This window comes from Sturnus vulgaris, chromosome 3 (assembly GCF_052056855.1).
Source record: "Sturnus vulgaris isolate bStuVul1 chromosome 3, bStuVul1.hap1, whole genome shotgun sequence".
Lineage (NCBI taxonomy): Eukaryota > Metazoa > Chordata > Aves > Passeriformes > Sturnidae > Sturnus > Sturnus vulgaris.
Genome location: NC_142245.1, coordinates 24,231,173 through 24,249,388, shown reverse-complemented (window position 1 = coordinate 24,249,388; position 18,216 = coordinate 24,231,173). Strand labels below are relative to the sequence as shown.

At 43.4% G+C, this 18,216-nt stretch overlaps 1 protein-coding gene across 1 annotated transcript; it reads left to right on the top strand.

Moving 5' to 3' along the window:
* Positions 1–491: 491 nt before the first annotated feature.
* Positions 492–15,810, top strand: UTP25 (UTP25 small subunit processome component). The gene is made up of 12 exons (XM_014887420.2): positions 492–702; positions 1,858–1,897; positions 3,074–3,323; positions 4,068–4,274; positions 6,399–6,487; positions 7,837–8,247; positions 9,321–9,540; positions 11,501–11,703; positions 12,942–13,124; positions 13,762–13,874; positions 14,238–14,483; positions 15,267–15,810. The coding sequence occupies exons 1-12, from the start codon at positions 602–604 to the stop codon at positions 15,511–15,513; spliced, it is 2,310 nt and encodes a 769-aa protein (XP_014742906.1). The 5' UTR covers positions 492–601; the 3' UTR covers positions 15,514–15,810.
* Positions 15,811–18,216: the final 2,406 nt, after the last annotated feature.

Sequence of the window (18,216 nt, the reverse complement as noted above, 5' to 3'; positions counted from 1 at the left end):
TTTTGATGGCACCTTTTAGAATAAGGCAGTCTGAACATTAAGGACTTGTGTTGGGTCTCTTCCTCTAGCCTGATTGTAGAGGTTTTCCCAGAAAATGCGTAGCGTTTAGCACAGCACTGCAGGTCATGGGTCAGTGGAGAAGGCTCTGTAGCTCCAGTAGTGTCTGGACATCCGAAGCCTGGAGAGCAGCGCCAGCTGGCGCACACGCTGCCCGCCGGCCTCACCGCGGCTCCGGCAGCGGAAACACGTCACGGCCCGCACCAAGCCGGGACGGCGGGCCGCAGCTTCGGGACGGCGTTGGATTTGGACACAGCCTGGGGCAGGTGCTCCCTGCCGGCACTTTGTGTTCCCCAGCGAGGTTCGCAGGCACAAACACGCGTGCTCCCGGCACGGCACGCTGGCCGCCGCCGGCGGGGCGAGGCCCGGCCCCTGAGCTCACCCCCCGCTCCGCCGCTCCTTCCAGCCGCCCGCGGCCCCGCCTTCCCAGGCTGCGACGGCCGCCCCGGCATCCCCGGGCGGCGCCGGGCTGCGAGCACCGCCCCGCCGTGCGACAGCGCAGCGCGCCGGGCACACACGTGGAGCGGAGCGGAGCGGGGCCGGCATGGGCAAGCGGCGGGCCGGGCGGGAGCTGCTGCGCAGCCTGAGCAAGAAGCAGAAGAAGCACCTGCGGGAGTTCGGCGAGGAGCACCCGTTCTATGACAAGTGAGTGCCGAGCTGGGCCAGCCCGCGCGGGGCCGCCCTTGGCCGCCGTTCGGTGCCGGGGCTGCAGGCCGAGGAGCCCCGCTCTGCCCGGGCCCGGCGGCCGCTCCCTGTCACGCTGCCCCTGGGATCCGAGGGAAGGAGGGGAGCTGCGGCTGCATGGCTTGTGAGCAGGAAATCTCAGCTCGGGTTTACTTACAACAAATGTAAACTCCTGTGACGCAGCCCGGAGGCTGCCGCGAGGAGCGGGGAAGCGGAGCGGTGCGAGGTGGGCACTCGTTTTGATAGCAGGCCAGTCTCTTGGCTTGTCAGGGTCCCTCTTTCCCGCTGTTTACTGATCTCGGAAGGGGTATGAAAATAGAGCAGCGAAGATCTGTGTGACAAGAGCGATTCCCTCCTGAGTGGGATGCCTGCCCGTCTGTCAAAATGACCACCTTCCTTTTGTACCTACATATAAACTTCTGAGGAAAGAGCTGCTTAGTCCAGATGCTGTGTGATCTGTGGTGCTGCTGTAAAAAGCCTTTAGAAGCAGGCACACAGTGTTAAGGTCTGTTGTCTGTGTCCCCTCCTGGCCTATGTGGATTGGGATGAAGGCCTGCTGGAGGGAATGTCTGTGTGTCACCGTGTACACTGATGTTGAGTCCCACACAAAACTCTGCATCTTTTTGAAGGAACCGAGGTTAGTTTAAGCCCAGCTTGTGCAGTGGCTTCTTTGGAAAATTGCAGTCCAAACAATGGTTAATTAATGCTGGTGTTCCTTTAGTTTGTATCTTTTTCCCACTTCACAGACCAATATTTAGTGCTAGTAGTCTCAGTCTCTGATTCACTTTTTTGCAAACTACCTTTGTAACTAGATTCTTTTAATTCCTTTTGAGATCTCATCTTCTAATTAACACTGGATTTTACTTCAAAATTTTTACTGATCATTGTGTTGCCTGAGTACCTAGGCTTCATGTACAGAGGGTTTCATCACCTAAGAGGGTAAGGGTAAAATGCCCAGTCTGTTTTCTTAGGGACACGTGTGTGATGGTTTGGTTTCAAGCTTTCTTTTAACTTCTTTAAATTTGCATAACTGATCAATTCACTCTTCCCCTCGTTTCTTCCATCTTGTGTGTAACATCATTGGCAGAGTAAGGTATTTTACTGCTTTCTTTTCAGGGTTTCTGGAAGACCAGAAGCAACTCAAATATGTGAACTGGTAATGTATTTTTATTCCTTCCTTACTTCTATCTTTGTGTAGTTCAGTGAAGTGAAAAACTTAGCATTTCATGTTCCCAGCTTATTCAGGCTGATTAAGCTGTTCCACTTAGAAAACCAGTATTTAAGAGAAAAAAATGAATGTGATTTTTGCGTGGCTCTGAATTCTTCTCTGTAGTGTCTAACTCAAAACTGTAATACCATGAGAGGGCAGAAGCAGCAGGAAATAACAGCAGTTCTCAACTTTGTTGTGTATTACTTAGTCACAGTGAAATTAGATCATGCTTTAAGTTGTTTTAGTAATGTTGATAAACTCAGTGTTGCATGAGTTAGGAGACTTTGTTCTCTGTTGAACAAAGAAAAGTGTTAATATTCATACTTCTTCTTTAGATTGCCAGTGCTTTACGTTTCTTTCAGTCAGGATTTGGTAGCCTCCTTTATCATCAGATTAATAAAAGACTTCAAAGTTTTAACTTGGAAAAAATAATTACTCTGTTTCATTTGTTTCCTTTAGCAATTTTGTGCATTAATATAGTATTTACTGATTTCTTTTCCTTTTTGGGCTAAAATAAACTAAGAATGGAGTAAATAATGTTGTGTTGACACTCATGGTTTCATTCTAGTTTTGGCTATAATCTGGACATTGCTTTGTGCAAGCCCAGGATGGAACTGGCTCAAGTCTGGCTTGCTGGAAGTGTAGAGCTGTACAGCTGAGCCAAACCTGACCAGCTCCCTGGGGAGCCATTGTGCACTTACAGCTATTTCACTTACCTTCTTGAAAGCCAGAAGCATTTCCAGCATGCTCTGTGCCTTTTATCGGTGCCTTTCTACAATTTTCAATCTGTGTGTGGTTTTCCTAGAAGAATCTGGTGCTGGTTCAGTAAATGTCTTGTTTGTGGAAATGAAATTCCTCACTCATCTGAGACTGAAAGCACTGGGTTTTGTGATTCTCCAAGTCAAATTGGTGCAGAAAGAGGCACTTCAGTCTGTCTCCCAAGGTGCTTTCAAAATCTAAATGGAGGTTTCATTTTATTGGCATAAAATGGTGAGGTTTCAAAAATTCCATTGCATCTATGAGAGGGGAAATATATTAGTGCAAGTAGAGGTAAGGGTATTTGCCTTCTGCTTTATAGGCTGTTACTGTTGATGCTGTTCACACTTGTGTTTTCCTTTGCAGCCTGAGGATTCTGATGAATCGAGTGCAGAAAGTGATTCAGAGACTGAAGTGGAACAGGTCTCTGGGTATCACAAGCTCCTGGCTACCCTGAAGACCTCGCCTGAGTCTGAGAGTGAGGAAGAGGAAGATGAAAGTGAATCAGAAGAAGCTGAGGAAAGTGAGGCAGAAATGGACAGCGAAGGGTCGCAGGGGGCTGGAGAAGCAGAGGGAGGTGAAGAAGATGGGAATGATATTCCAGAGGAGGAAGAAGGTAGTTTGTCTTTTCCCATGCTTCTTTGGTGAATGTTGTTTGACTAATGTATGTTTTTAGCCAGGATCCTGGTGTAGACTGGCTTGTTGGCTGGGTGCTCTTCTGCCTTGGAGACTCTGTTGCTCCATTGGCTCTGTGTGGGTGGGAGCAGCAGCTGCTGAAGGATTTAGCAGGGGAAAGGGTAGCTGTGCTCATTTTCCGCCAGACAGCCTGCTGCCGCTTCCTCAGATGTTGTTTGTGCGGCAGCACAGAGGAAATCCACATGGAGCAGCAGACCAGGGGTTCTCACCCGCTCATGGGAGATGCAAGCTGTTCTCTGAGCAGCATCTGGCTTGGCTGTGCCACGCCAGAGAGGAAGGAAAGGTTTGCCTCACAGCATGGGAGAGAATATGGAAATTGGAAGGAAACCTCCGCCTTTACTGTGAGGTATCCTCATTCATGAAGTCTGCAAAGAAATGCTGGGAGAGAAGAATCAACCTTTAATCATTTCCAGTTATTTGGGGTCTCTGGAAACTAAAAGTTACATTCCCCAAACAGGTTGCTTCTTTAATTTTGTCTGGGTGGGATCACATTTTTGTGTTACGTAACATTTTTCATACTAGCCAAAAGTCATCCTTATTGTAGAATACAAGCCTGCTTTTATCTTTTTTGATAGAGTTTTGAGAGAAAAAAATCGATAACTCGAAGGAAACAGCAGTAACTTTTCGAGGAGAAAATAACCTGTTTCTTTCTGACAATTGACAGCCACAGACACAGCAGAGCAGATGCTCAGCCAGGAGCAGGCTGATGGCACAGATACCTCTTGTGACCCACGTCATGGAGTAATTGAGGAGTTTACTGATGTGAAACACGAATCTGAATTTAGCTTGGAAACCAATTTCATGGAAGAGGAGAGTGGAGATTGCAATGCAGATAGGAGAGACAGCAGTTCTTCACAAGCTCTTCCAGAAGGTAAAAGACTGTGTGTGTGTGTGAGTGTGTGTTTAGGGATCTGCCTTTAGAGGAGTATCTGTAAAATTGTTTAAATTGTCCAACACCCTAGCGATGGGCTGTAAAGCTTTTAAGTTCTTCCACTGCATTATTCATGCTGCCCACATGTCAGCTGGTTACATAAGGGACCCTTAGCACTAATGCAGATGTGTAATTGGACCATTTGTTCTCTGTAGCCCCTGGGGACTGGGATTCACGTGGGGTTTCTGCTGTGACTGGTAAAGCCTGAAGTATCAAGAACTAGAGAAAGTGTGTGGAGTGTGTTATCTTGTTCTGCTGCTTTAAAAGTAGTTTTAAAAGCCACCATAATACAGAGAGCTCTGCAAGCCTGCACTTGACTATGGAAGATATTCTTGGCACAAACAGCACAGGAGATAATCACAAAGCTGACCTGTGAGGGCATCCTTCACATCTCAGTGGAGTTAGAGGTCAGATTCTGAGAAGCTTGGAGCGGCCACAGTACTTTAGACAAATGCTCAGCGTTCTCAGAAATTTGAAGGTTATGCAGAGGAGTCTGACTGCACCAGGGTCAGGAGAGAACGAAGCATCAGCAGAGCACATGTAGTGTCTTTTGAGGGTGTATCCCAGAATCTCAGTGCACTGGTGGATGCATGTGAAGCTCCGGTGTTGGAGTTGTCCCACCATATGTAACAAAGTGACTGTGTTGCACGGGTGTGCGATCCTTCAGCGACATGGCACGCAGTGGCACTTGCAAGCTTCTGCTCATATTTAATGTTCTGTGCCTTTAATATCAGATGGCATAGTTTGAGAGAGAGAAATATGTTTGTAGCATCCCTAGTGATGCTGGCTTGTCATCTTGGAGCAGCAGCTGACATTAGATCTGCGAGGCAGCCTGGGTGATACATGAAATGTGTGGAAGCATCAAAGGGCCATGTGATAGAAAAAACAGCTCGTTCTTGTTACCATGAGAATATGACTTAGGCTGCTGGCATTGCATTTTAATGAGAACAGTAGCTCTCCAACTGCATGCTAAGTATCCTAACATCTTTGTTCCACCTATAAATGATGCACTACTTCTCAGTGGGTTCTTGTATCTTGGAAGTGTCTTTATAATCTATTGCAGAAAATGAATCACCTAAGATAGCAGAAAGGGGATGAATTTCTACTCTGGTCCTGGGTCACTAAAATTCCTGAAAATGCATCCCATTACTCCCTCTACTTTATTGGGAAAATGCTGGAATCGGTAAAACTCAACTGAGGAGAGACCCTTCAGTACAATTAAATGATATCCAATTCATTTGCATTTCTGGAAAGATTTTCTCAGGTTTTTTTCAGTGTCATAATCAGTAAATGCCTTGATTTTCGCCTGGGTAACTTGTGTGTGGGCTGGATATTTGTTGGCAAGCACCAGTGTTCCCTAATTAGTTTTCTTTATGCAGCGAATGCTGCTGTGCTGCAAGCAGGATACAGGGCTTGGCTTTCAAAATTAACTTTGCATGTGACTTTGTACGTGCCAGTGTCTTTGAGTATAATGTGATTTAACAGTTCTTTGTCTCTCCTTTCCTTTCCAAAAAGAAATGCTGATTAGATAAATCAGACTTTTTCTCACTCCAGGCAATTTTCACCCCCCTTCTCCAAAACTCGTCTACTGTTTTTCTGCTTTATTACAAACTGTGTTCATATTACTGGCCAAAGCCCTGGGCAGAACTGTTTGTAAATTTGGAAGGTTAGCAAGTTCACTTGGGACGTTACTATTGACAGCCTTTTTCATATGCAAGCAATGGACATGTCAGAGCTTAAGGCAAAAAATTGCCACTATTTTCCACTACATATTGTTTTCCTGTCTAACATTTGATTAGTGCTTGAAAATTCTAGTAGTTCCATAAGTGCTTCTTTTTCTTTTTCAAAACCAATCTGTCAAATCTGTTCTCTCTGTTCTTTGCAGAGAGAATTTGACATCCTTTCTCTCATCTCCAAGTGCTTTGAAATAACTAGTTTTAATTGTGGTGTTGGCCAGCATGGAAACTGTTCATCTCATTTGCAAATCCATTCTGTAATTTGATTCTACTATTGGCTTCAATAGTTCTCAGGCTATTTTTTTGTTGTTGTTGTTACTGTAAATAGATCCATTTAAGCAGCACATGGACAAAGAACTTGAAGGAAAGGAAATAGAGAAAATGTCAACACTTCCTAAAACTTCAAGTCAAAGCCAGGTAATAATGTTCTGTAGCCATCCAGCATACCTAAAGATGCCTGGATTAAAATAATCCTTTTTTTTAATACGGGTGAAATAGATCACTATTGTTATTATTAGCTGCTGGCACTAGAATTATTGAGAGTTTGCCACTGTGTTGTTGTTGAACTTCACCTGCTGTTCGCCTGCTTCACCTCCTGTTGTTGTTTTCTTCACCTACTGCTGAGCAAGGGTTGAAATGTGAAGTCTGCTGCTCTGGAGGCATATGGTGACACATCTGAAACACGTAGCTTTAGAGTTTGAGCTGTAGTCCCAAAACCTTGACAAGGGGGGGAAACAGGGTTTGTTTCTGAGTGGTGACAGCACAATGCCAGGGATGTGCTCTGCAGCTGAACTTCTGAGGTGACCATGTACACTTTTAAAAGTACTTGTGATGCACAGAGCGCAGGATGGCTCTGTCCCTGTACACATTTACAAGCAAGTGAAGGGGAATTTATTATTTATACTACTTAATTCTGGCAATAATATGTGAATTACAGTACCACCTCGTTGCTTAACAGAGAATATTGGTTTTCAAAATACTCATTTTTAGACAAACCTTTGCTTCATAACTTTTCCACGTCTGATTTTGTTTTGGAGAATTGCCTCCCATTCTGGTCAGCCATATGCTGGGTGACATTCATTGGAAGATATCCAATGGTTAGTTAGTCAGAGAGAAAGCTGTGATTTTTTTTTTTGAAATTTTTTTCAAATTTAATTTACTTTTTTGGCACATGGTAGCCAAAATTACCAGTGCCACCTGAAGCAACACATGATGTATCTTTGCTTAAATTGGTGTAGCTACTTTATGGGGACAGTAGGGGATAACTTGCATGGCAGAAGGCCTAAAGTTTAGAGTTTTCCTCTACTACACTGATAGCTGTTCAAAATCAGACAGACACACAACAAGACTGCATTTAACAACTGAATCACAGCTTCTGGGATTAGCCCTTAATGGTTTTTCTCTTCTTTGATCAAAGTACATACCTCAGTGGGGCCAGTTGGTAAGCATAATTGGACTCCAAGGTTCTCATCTTGTCCCTGGTTTGAACCATTAATTTGCTGGGTTAGGCAGAAAATTCCTGTTTCCTCTGGCACGGGAACAGTTACAGACACATGCTGAAATTTACTGTTATTTATATTGGCAGACTCTAAACAGGATTGCATATTGAAGAAAAGGCTTCCACTTGTATTATGAAAAGATGATTTCCTTAATATTGTGAACTTGATTAAAGTTAGTATCACCAGCTGTGGTGATATGCTTTCAAATGTGCAAGGTTTGGTACATATGACTTCTCAGTGTTGTTGGTTTATTTTTTTTTTTTTCAGTGGCCAAGGCTGGGTCAAGTAATTTTTTCTTCCACTTTGGAGAAACAAAAACCTTTGAAAGCAGACAAAGAAGTTGATGTGAAACAGCTTCATCTCCACAAGCCTTTGGAATCCACTTGGCCAAAAGTGAATAAACAATTTCTGTCTGCAGTGGACAAACCAACTGATTCCTCTTTTACCCCTTTACAAAGAGAGCTCTTCTGTATCATGAATTCCTACCGGGACTTGTTCTATCCAGAAAGGAATGCTTTAACGAACGGAGAGGAGATCCGGCACGCTTACTGCCTGCATGCCCTGAACCATGTCCTCAAGGCCAATGCCCAGGTGCTCAGCAACAATGCCAAACGGAGGGATCGAAAGCCAGGGACTGACACCGATGATCACAGGGATCAGGGGCTCACCAGGCCTAAGGTAAGAGAGCTCTGATGCCTTGATCCCCACCCTGGCCACCTGCTCAGGCTGTACAAACATCCTGGTAGTTTATCCACAAGTATTTCTGTTGCTGCTCTCTCAGGTGATGTTCCTGGGCATATGCTTTTCTACATCCCTTTATCATGCCTGGAAGTTGTCCTCCATGGCCAGGGAAAATGCCATGTGAGAAGCAGTGAGCTCAGGGTTGTTAGTCAGCCTGGTTCTGTGCCAAGCCATGAGTTTGATTTACCTCTTTTTTTTGTCCCCCATCACATCAGACTGACAAGTTTTCCTGCTTCCATATTTAAATCTGCCAGTTCAGACAGGTGCCTCCACATCAATCTTCAGTATCAGTGCAGGTAGTGTAGGCTGTTGCTCAATGTGGCATGTGCCAGAAATTCTTTTGTCCTTAGGCAATTGCAGGGACTTGCCTGCATGGAAGGATCCCTTTTGTACCTGGGAGTACCTCAGGGAATCCCAGCCCCACTGTCAAGGCCACCTGTCATCGTTGGGGGAGTGGGCCCCAAACCAATCCTTCCTGGATTCACAGCATCCTGTAGTTGATAACCAGGTGGATTCAGCTATGGCAGCCTGTCACTAGTGTGCCAGCTGCCTATTGAACAGTTCCAGAGATGGCTTTCAGTGTTTGCTGCATGCCTGGCAAATCTTTGGTTTCTGTGTTGACTCTCCCATCAGCCATTTATATTTTGGAGTTCTGTGCAGAAATTATTGCCACCCATCCACGAGCCAGCCCTTGACCCTGTCTCTGTGTCACAGGAGCTCTTCCTTGCCTGGGGGTTAGGGAGAACAGGAGAGCGTGCTTAAGTTTTCACTTCCCCTATACTGGTACCCTGAGTGAGCTGGGGAACCAGGCTGAGCTGCTGGCCGCAACCAGTTCAAGAGCACTGCATCCCAGTGCATCTTCCCTCCCTGCTGCTTGTCAGAATGGCTTTGTTTTGGTTGTTGGGATGCTCCACCGGGGCAGATCCAAGCCAGAAGTTTAATTAACGTACCCTTAATGGTGAGTGTTCTTATCATATGGGTTATTCTCTTGTAACTGTTGATCTGCACAGGTACTGATGATAGTGCCCTTCAGGGAATGCGCTCTACGGATTGTGCATATTTTCATCAGTCTGCTTGAAGTGAATGACAAGAAAAAAATAGATGTAAGCAATAAAAAGCGCTTCAAAGGAGAGTTTGGCTCTGATCCAGAAGAGAAGCCCCCCAACCTGAAAAGACCTGAAGATTATGAAGCTGTCTTTGCTGGCAACATTGATGACCACTTCAGGATTGGTAATAACCTACTGAACAGATGATTTTTAGCTTGTACAGAACTGCTAAGTAACAAATTTTTCCAAATGTCTGCGAGCTGTCAGGGCTGAAAATTCTGGTGATACTCTAGGCTGTGTGGTATTCCTGCTGGTTTTGCCCTGGCAACCTGGATTTTTCTGAAAATCTTTCTTGCCTTGTCAGAACTTAAAAGGAAGAGAAAATAGAGAAGTAATTATTTTCACATCGAGTTCAGAATCATTTAAAATGCAATGACAGCTTCATTCTAGCAGGACTGCCCACACCTCATTTTGAAGATAGCCTTGATTATGCACCAAAATCTTTTCATGTTATAAAAAAAAAATCTTTTGGGTTTAATTAGCATCTTCACAATGTCTCGTGTAATGATTGGAACAAAATTAAAGCTTAATACTGAGCAACTGTAGAGTTTTCTGCTGTGCTTCCCATGGTTTTCATGGAAGCAAATGGGTAGCCAGCAAGTAGGAGTGTTGGACAAGCAGAAAATGTGAGACTGTTTCATATCATACTGTAAACTTACACTGTTTAGTAACTCAGTATGCAGAGAACTAGCTAGTGGCTTGGTTCCTGGAGCTGCTAAGATGAGAAGGCAGTTTTTCTAACTTGACTTGACAGATCAGAGGCTTTTGAAATATTGCACCTTGAAAGATAAATTGGCACCCCAAGAAATGTAATGATACAGTGGAAGATGTGAGCAGGTCACACTCAGTCTTTCTTCCTTCCCCAGTGAATATCTCTCAGGCAGAGAGCATTTTACTTTCAGTAGCATAATAATTTTCCTTTTAGTCCTCTCCCATACCACACTCTGCTTGTTCCACTTACCAAGTGTTAAGAAATGATTGAAGAAACTTTCAGTACTGTTAACTTGCAGAAGCAAATTATAGAAGCAGAATAATTTCTCTTTCTTACTGTGCTGCACACCCTGTTACTTCTGCACAAAGATCTAATTTAAAGCACATTTGTAATGCTTTACTGAAACCTTCACTCTTTCACATTTTTAAACAGAGAAAAGACTTGATGTTTTTAAACTGTATATATGCTGTGACAAGTGATATCTTCTTCTTGGAAATTCAACCAATTGAACCTTTCTTTTTTTCTTTCTTTTTCCATTTTTATCCTTGGGTTGAAATAGACAGCAGGAGGGGTCCCTACTGCTGTCTCTGAAATTTTTGGAAGGGCCTTCAGCTGTACTCGTGCTATCTGTCTTCACATGGACAGGGAGAGAAGTTGGAGAGACTTTGTTGGGCAGATTGAAGGGGGTGGCAGAAAAGTGTGGGTTCTAGAAATACTGCCAGGTAGTTATGACACAAACTCCTTTGATTCCTTCCCTTTCGTGTCTATAACATGAGAGGTGATGCATAAGCTAGTTCAGAATGTACCAAGCAACACGTGGTGTGAGAGGCAATGTAGGTGCAAGACTTCTGTCACTGTAACATGGAGAACCTTGTCCTTTGTGGTTTAGTAGCAAATCTTTCAGCCCTGTGAATAAAGGCAGTTCATAGTCAGATCCACCCCAAATCTTTCACAACAGATTAAAGTAACAGTTACTATAATACCCAAAGGCAGAGACCAAAGTTCAGGATTCAGGGAGAAAGGAGTAGTTAATCATTTCTTCATTTCTGCTTTTTTTTTTCCTTAAGTTACTCAGAAAATCAGAAACAATATGTTTCAGTTAAAAATTTTCGTTCAGATTATGAAAAATCTTTTAAAAAATAATACAGAAATGCTTTGCCAAACTACACGAAAATTTTCCAAATGTTTGTCAAATGGGGATAGGGTGGGTAAACACTTTCTGGTGAGAGTTTCGGATGGATTAGTTGTGTCCAGCTATATTCAGCAGTGTGGGGGAAGGAAATGGGGGAAATTACTTTTTCCAGAGCCTCCTGGAAGAATGTGTTTGATAATTGATGTTAACTGAAAAGTTGCTGTTGGTGTTGTTGGACAGGGGTTGCGATCCTGCAGAAGAGCATGAGACTCTATGCACCCTTCTACTCCTCAGACATCATCATTGCCTCTCCCCTGGGCATCAGGACTGTCATTGGTGCAGAGGGGGAGAAGAAGAGAGATTTTGATTTTCTGTCATCAATAGAAATTCTCATAATTGATCAAGCAGACATTTACCTGATGCAGAACTGGGAGCATGTTCTGGTGCGTTTTCCATATATGTCGTATATATCACTTTTGTGCTGTGCTGTGTCTTGCTGGTCTAATCTTACTCAGTTTTGGCAGTGAGCAGTATTGCTGTTTTTTACTGACTTGATTCTAGACATGGATGTTCATTTCTTTTTCCTCCCTCTACCCTGCTATTTTCCTTATACTAAGAATATTCTTTCTACAGATTTTGAGTAGTATTCAGGACATGTTCTCTCTAAAACTTAGTTTGGTGCTTCAGTAGTATATTTCATCAGAGGTGTTTTTTGGACAGTTTAATTATCTTGCAGCATGAGAATGATGATTCCTTTAATCACATCTGGGAGAAATTATGCTGGCTGTCTGACTGCCCACTGTCTCAGTCAGATTGCAGCCATGTGAGGAATCTGTGCAGCCTAATTCAGGTCCCCCAAAAAGCAAGAAGAACTGGTGCAAATCTTCACTGACTGCAGAGATACCAAGTCATGTCCGTGATTGTTTGGAACAATCACGTTCCAAACAGTATGAAGGGTTTCCTGTACATTTAGTGCAAATAGAGCTCTTGGATTGTGGCTGGTCTGCAGCAGTACCCCTACATTTTGCTTTAGGTTAATAGAAGTTTTCAGTATTGAAATGGTAGGGTTTTCTTTTCCATGTAAAAACACCTCCAAGGTACCTGGACTGGAAATTTTGACTGCTTGATGTCCCTATGCATTTTGGATGAGTCCAGGTCTTCTTTCCTCAGGAGTCTCAGACAGGACACGTGAGTCTACACAATATCCAAGGAATGAGTCTTGGAGCCTGCTTTCTGTTTTTCCCTTTAGGTGCAACTGCCTGCCAAGTGGTGGCAGGGATGCCAGTCCTAGGCATTGTTCCCCGAGGGCAAAATGCATTGAATTTCTTCGAGCACTCCCTGAATGTGATGAGAGCTGAGCTGTGCTTGGGCTTCTTTTAGCTCAGAAACCTTGGGCCTATTGACTTTAATACAAATAAATCCATTATACTTGTCCCAGGAGAAGATTAGAAGGTTACTGTTCCTGGTGACTAAAGAGATGGTAACTTTCAGTTCTGTGGCAGGAAATCAAGTAAATTGCTCTTGCTGTGGTCAATAAATTCCAGACAGTGGCGTCTTGGGAGATGCTGCTTGTTTATATTCTGTGCTGCCTTGCTGGTCCCTCTCCTCTTTCCCACTGCAGTCAAGGCTTTTGCAGGCAGTCAGGATGTCAGCAGTGACGTGTCTCCATCTGTCTGTGCAGCACCTGATGAAGCACATTAACCTGCTGCCTCTGGATTCCCACGGGGTGGACTTTTCCCGGGTGCGGATGCTGAATCTCAACAACTGGTCCAAGTACTACCGGCAGACGCTGCTGTTCAGTGCTCTCCAGGACCCCCAGATTAACTCTGTCTTCAACAAACACTGCTTCAATTACACTGGGCAGGTGAGTTCACACAGGAGCTGAAGTGCTGGTGTGGAAGGGAGGGGGAGAGGAAGAGAAAACCCAACATGCTAAAAAATTCTGTAACTCAGTTGCTGAAAGACTGTGTGTGCCTGTAATTTCCCTCACCCAAATGTTTCAGTCTGAATCTCCATGACATTACATACTGTGCCAGAGGCATGAGGAGCTGCTCCTCATGCAGTGATGCTTATTTGATACTTTTCTTTCATAGTAGCTGCTGTTTCATGTCAGAAATCGGATTTTGGTTCTTTTAATTTGACAGACTCAAGTTATTTTGTTTTACTTACTTTGTTGTTAAATAGAGAGTTCATCTGCTTTCCTTTTTTTTTTATCTCCTACTATGTAAAATGCACGAATTGTTCGTATTTTGAAAGAATCAGGAAAAGCAAAAACTTGAGGAGATCATCTCAAACATCTGGGATTCAGGGCCTAAGCAGTCACAGACCTGGTTTGTCTATCATGACTGTAATTTTGTATTGGAGCTTTCTTAAAAACAGCCTTGTGCATTGTTTTTCTTAAAAGCAGCCTTGTGCTGTCAGATGTGAGCTGCAGAAAGCTGGCTGCAGTGTGCTTGCCTTTGGAATGCTGCTTCCCTAACCACCCTACTTCCTTGTCTCAGGTGGCCATCCGCAACGTGCCGCTCACTGGCTCCATCAGCCACGTCGTGGTCCAGCTTCCTCATGTATTTCGGAGATTAGAAGCTGACAGTGTAACTTCTATGATAGATGCAAGGTACTGTGCGTCTCAGACTGTTTTGCTGTGCCCTGTGGGTTCACCACAGAAGTCCATCTTCATTAGTCCTCAGGTGTAGGCTGGGCTCTGCACAGGTGGAGGGGAATACTGACCTTCTCCTTGCCAAAGGCACTGGAGAGCACACTCTGGGGAAGGAATACCAATCTCCATCACCATTGTGTAGTGCTTGGCAAAGCCTTTTAACTTCTACACATGTAGGAATCCCGCAAAGTTAAGAGAAGGAAAAATGTAGTGAAAATCTTTGGCAGTCTGTTTTTTGATGATATTCCTGTCTGAGCTCATATCAGTATTAGAAAGGTGAAGTTTAACTCTGGTTAAAACGCATTTGTTCTTTTAATTGAGGTTTCAGTTTTTCATCGACAAAGTTCTGCCCGAGTACCGCGACGCCATCATGTCCCACACGCTCATTTACGTCCCGTCCTACTTCGACTACGTGCGCCTTCGAAACTACTTCAAGAAAGAGGACCTGAATTTCACTCACATCTGTGAATACACGAAAAAGGCTGCTGTGTGCAGAGCAAGGCGCTTCTTTCTCAAGGGAGAGAAGCAGTTTTTATTGTTCACTGAGCGTTTCCACTTCTACAAAAGGTGAATTGGGGACCGAGTTTGCCCTCTGAGTTGCGTCTGTGCTGAGTCTGACCTTAGTCATAGATGGGCTGTGCTGCTTTTTGAATCTGTTGGATCCTTCTTAAAACTTCTTTGACTGAAGTGAGAGTTGTTACGTTTATTTTCAAGTTTTTGCCTGTTGTCAGCAGTCCCTTTTAATATTTAGTTACGAGCAAAGCTTTATTCAGGAAGGTAAGTGCTACCAAGTTCCAGTGATGTCAGGACAGGATGATATAGCCTGCAAATGGAATTCATTGGGCCTTTCGTTTGTGTTCATCTGTGCCACAGTAATTTATAAAATTTTGGATGGGTATATAATTGGTTCAATAATGCAATACAGCATGCTGAGGCCACTTGGAAAATTTGCTATGTCCTGACTGGAACTGTTTACAAGTTCCTAATGGAGCAGGATTTTTTTTCTATTAGCAGATGTTTTGGCCAATATGTGAAGTTTCATAAGGCTTGGTCTGATCAGGCTTCACTGTATTAAAATCCAAGCTGAAGAGGCTGACTACTTCATTAATTGGTGGTGGTTGGTACTTCTGAGGAAGTCGTTGTGCCTGGCAGTGTGAGATTTTCCCCCTAATTTCCACTTCTCTGTTTAGTCTTCAGCCCGTGACACAGGGTTTGTAAAGTTGAGCTACAGCTGCTGTGCATTGAGGTTGATGGAAATTGGAAGACTTCATAGAAGATTGATGTTTTAACGTGCATATTTTGTAAAATTTGCCTAATTTTTTAATTTTTTTTTTGTTTTTTTTTCTACAGGTATACGATAAAAGGCATTAGGAACCTCATTTTCTATGAGTTACCAACATACTCCCACTTCTACAGTGAGATTTGTAACATGCTGAAGGCCACAGACAGTGGGGTGGATGCTACTTGGACTTGTACTGTGCTCTACTCCAAGTACGATGCTCAGAAATTGGCTGCAGTGGTTGGCATAGATCGCACAGCTCAAATGCTACAGTCCAAGAAAAATGTGCACCTCTTTGTTACAGGAGAAAATGATTAAGTGATTCTACAGACTGGATGATTGGATGGACCTGCATTTTACTCCTAATGCAGATTTTTATATTGCTTTTTAAAAAAGTGTTAAACTTTTTACTCCCTTTTGTTAAATATTTTGTTGAAATTGTTCGTATAGTACTAAATTTTGTATTTCAGTACTCTGCCCAACAAGAAAAAGAGGATGTCATTCAAAAAAGCTGGGCTTAGGAGGTGTTTTCTGTGAAACAAAATCAATCCAGAACTATTTTTCTTGTATATTAAAAAACTCATGGATCAGCAAAGATTCATGCAGTGATAAATAGCTTTTGATTGGACTGTTTCATTTCATTTTCAGGTGTAGCAAACTCACCTTCTTTTCTCAAAGGAAAGGGTTTTTTTTTCTGTCTAGGATAAGAAAAATGCCCAAGCATTTAATGAGTCACTATTCTGTAAGCTTACACAAGGGAGGTGCAGACAAGGCCTCTATAGCACAAGTGTATTGGTGAATGAGAGTTGGACTTGCTTCAAGTTGACACTTGTGAGAATCGTTAAATGTGCTTGGGTAGGAGCTATGAGTTTGTGTTTTTCCTGGAGTGACCTAAATATCTCTGCCTCCTATTTCCAACAGACCCTCTGGCTGGTCAGTTTTACCAGGGATAAGTACAAAACCAGGGGATGCAGTTGCAAATGCCCGTGGAATGGTATCTGGCACCACAGGTGGAGCTGAGGTGGTTGCTTTGTCTGGTTTTTCTCCTGATGATGACATATGGACAACATGGAAGCATTTTCTTTTCCTTTTCTTCTTCCAGGAAGCTAAGTCTAATTTAAAAGGAGCTAAAAGTAGAAGGATTAGTTTTTGTAAGCACGTGCTAGGACTGCAGGAAGGTTGTTCTCCAGAGGGGCAGGTGAGCCCTGCATCAGCCCAAATGCAATAAGGGAACATCCTGTAATAAGCTTTGAGGGAGTTCTTGTCTGGGAGGCTTAAATAAATACACCAAAGTGAAATATACTCCTTGAGTAAATGGGGCACATACTTTCTGCTAATTGTTACCATTGTTACCAACACTGATTCCTGTGTTCCTCAAAGGCTGTGAACTCGAGTAGTTATCATTTAGTAAATATGAAAATCCATGCAGTTTCTTGCTTTGCATTTTAAGTAATGTCTGTTAATTTTACATACCTTTGCTGTAGCACACAAGAATTAAGAGCCAAGCCTCAGCAAGTTTTTCCTTGTGGACATGTGTCTCCTGTACAGCACAGAGTAGTAGTGGCAATCAAGGATTTTTATTGTATGGCCCAGGCTGGATGTGGGAGAATTATGGCTATGCATAAATGCACAAAATAGGATTAAGGAATTTCCTTTCTACACCGGATGTACTTAGCAGAGATAATAGCTGACCTCTGAGGAAGCTAAAGTGGGATAGCTGCTTAGGGAGATAACATGATGTGGTGCAGCTCCTGTTTAAAGAAGCAGCAAGACTTTTGTGCCAGAGCCTTAACTCTGCAAGGATTTTTCTGCCCACAGTGAAATTACAAGCAAAGTGCCTTGATGGGAGTAGGGCCAGACTATAGACTGAGGCCCTCATGATTTTTTTATCAGCTACCTGGGTTTGTTCCTAAGACAAGCATACTTGGAAATTTGACATGTATATACCAGTGTCACATTTCTGATGTTGATTACTCATTATAACTCACTGATTGCCAAAGCAGTGTGTAAATGCCTCTTCACTGCCTTCAGTAGGTGCTTGGAGCTGCCAGCAGAGCCTTGGAGAGCTTGTGCATGAGGATTTTGTGCCCTGACAAATTCTTACTTGCCTTAGTTGGGAGCCTCCTCAGCCAGCACAGATCCTAGGCAGGAATTCTGTGTAGCAGCCTGTGGTAGTGGGTCAGACAGGCTTGTTGCTAAGGGGAGCTCTTCTCTGCACTGGTGTGAAGATCCCTTTTTTGTCATCTTCAGTCATTCCCTGGTGCAGGGTTTTGTTCAAGACTGGTTCCAGAGGCAGTGAGTTACTGGGAGATGGTGAGCACCAAGGTCAGAGTTTGGCCCATCCTGAGTTACTTTAGACCCCATCCTCCTTGTAGAAAATGTGGCTTTCAGAGAGGTGGCTGAAACTAATGCATTTGTGTGGGGACACTAAGTTTTAATAGAATTTAAAGGGTTAGGGGTTTTTAAACTGTTCAACCCTTGTTCAAATTCTGACACAAATGGAATAATAAAGGTGTTAGCAAATACGACATTTTACCCATTTTTACTTGACAGCATGCAGTCTATGCAGGGTGAGTATTTTGCCATTTTTTCACAAGAATCTGGACTCACTCATCTGGAATCACACTCATCTGGACAAAACAAATGTAAAACAATTTCTTGTTCATTTTGACCTCAGTACCATACATTTGTGAGGGTGGTGGTATTCTTAAGAATCCACTTTTTGGTTATTGTTTTAGGAGGATCTCAGAGTACTGACAGCTAATCCTGTATTCTCTGGGAAATGTGCTGTACCATGGTGTGAGAGCTGACTGCCTGTTCCAGGCCCTGGCTGCTAACACACAGTGGTGCCAGAGCATTAGCACCTAGCTTTAGGAAATTCAAACCCAAGGGTAAAAATAACTGGTGTTAACATGTTAAACAAGAATTTCTCGTTAGTATCTCCTGCCTCAGGAAATTCCTAAGGAAATCCTACTAATAGATGACCAAGAGAAAGACATACCTGTCTGTAGGAAAATTGTT

What these genes read in the sequence shown, in the direction of transcription:
- UTP25 (XM_014887420.2), top strand. Translation starts at nt 602, where the DNA reads ATGGGCAAGCGGCGGGCCGGGCGGGAGCTGCTGCGCAGCCTGAGCAAG. An exon ending in AGGGGCTCACCAGGCCTAAG is followed by an intron (nt 8,248 to 9,320) that starts GTAAGAGAGCTC and finishes TGATCTGCACAG; the next exon opens with GTACTGATGATAGTGCCCTT. An exon ending in ACTTCTATGATAGATGCAAG is followed by an intron (nt 13,875 to 14,237) that starts GTACTGTGCGTC and finishes CTTTTAATTGAG; the next exon opens with GTTTCAGTTTTTCATCGACA.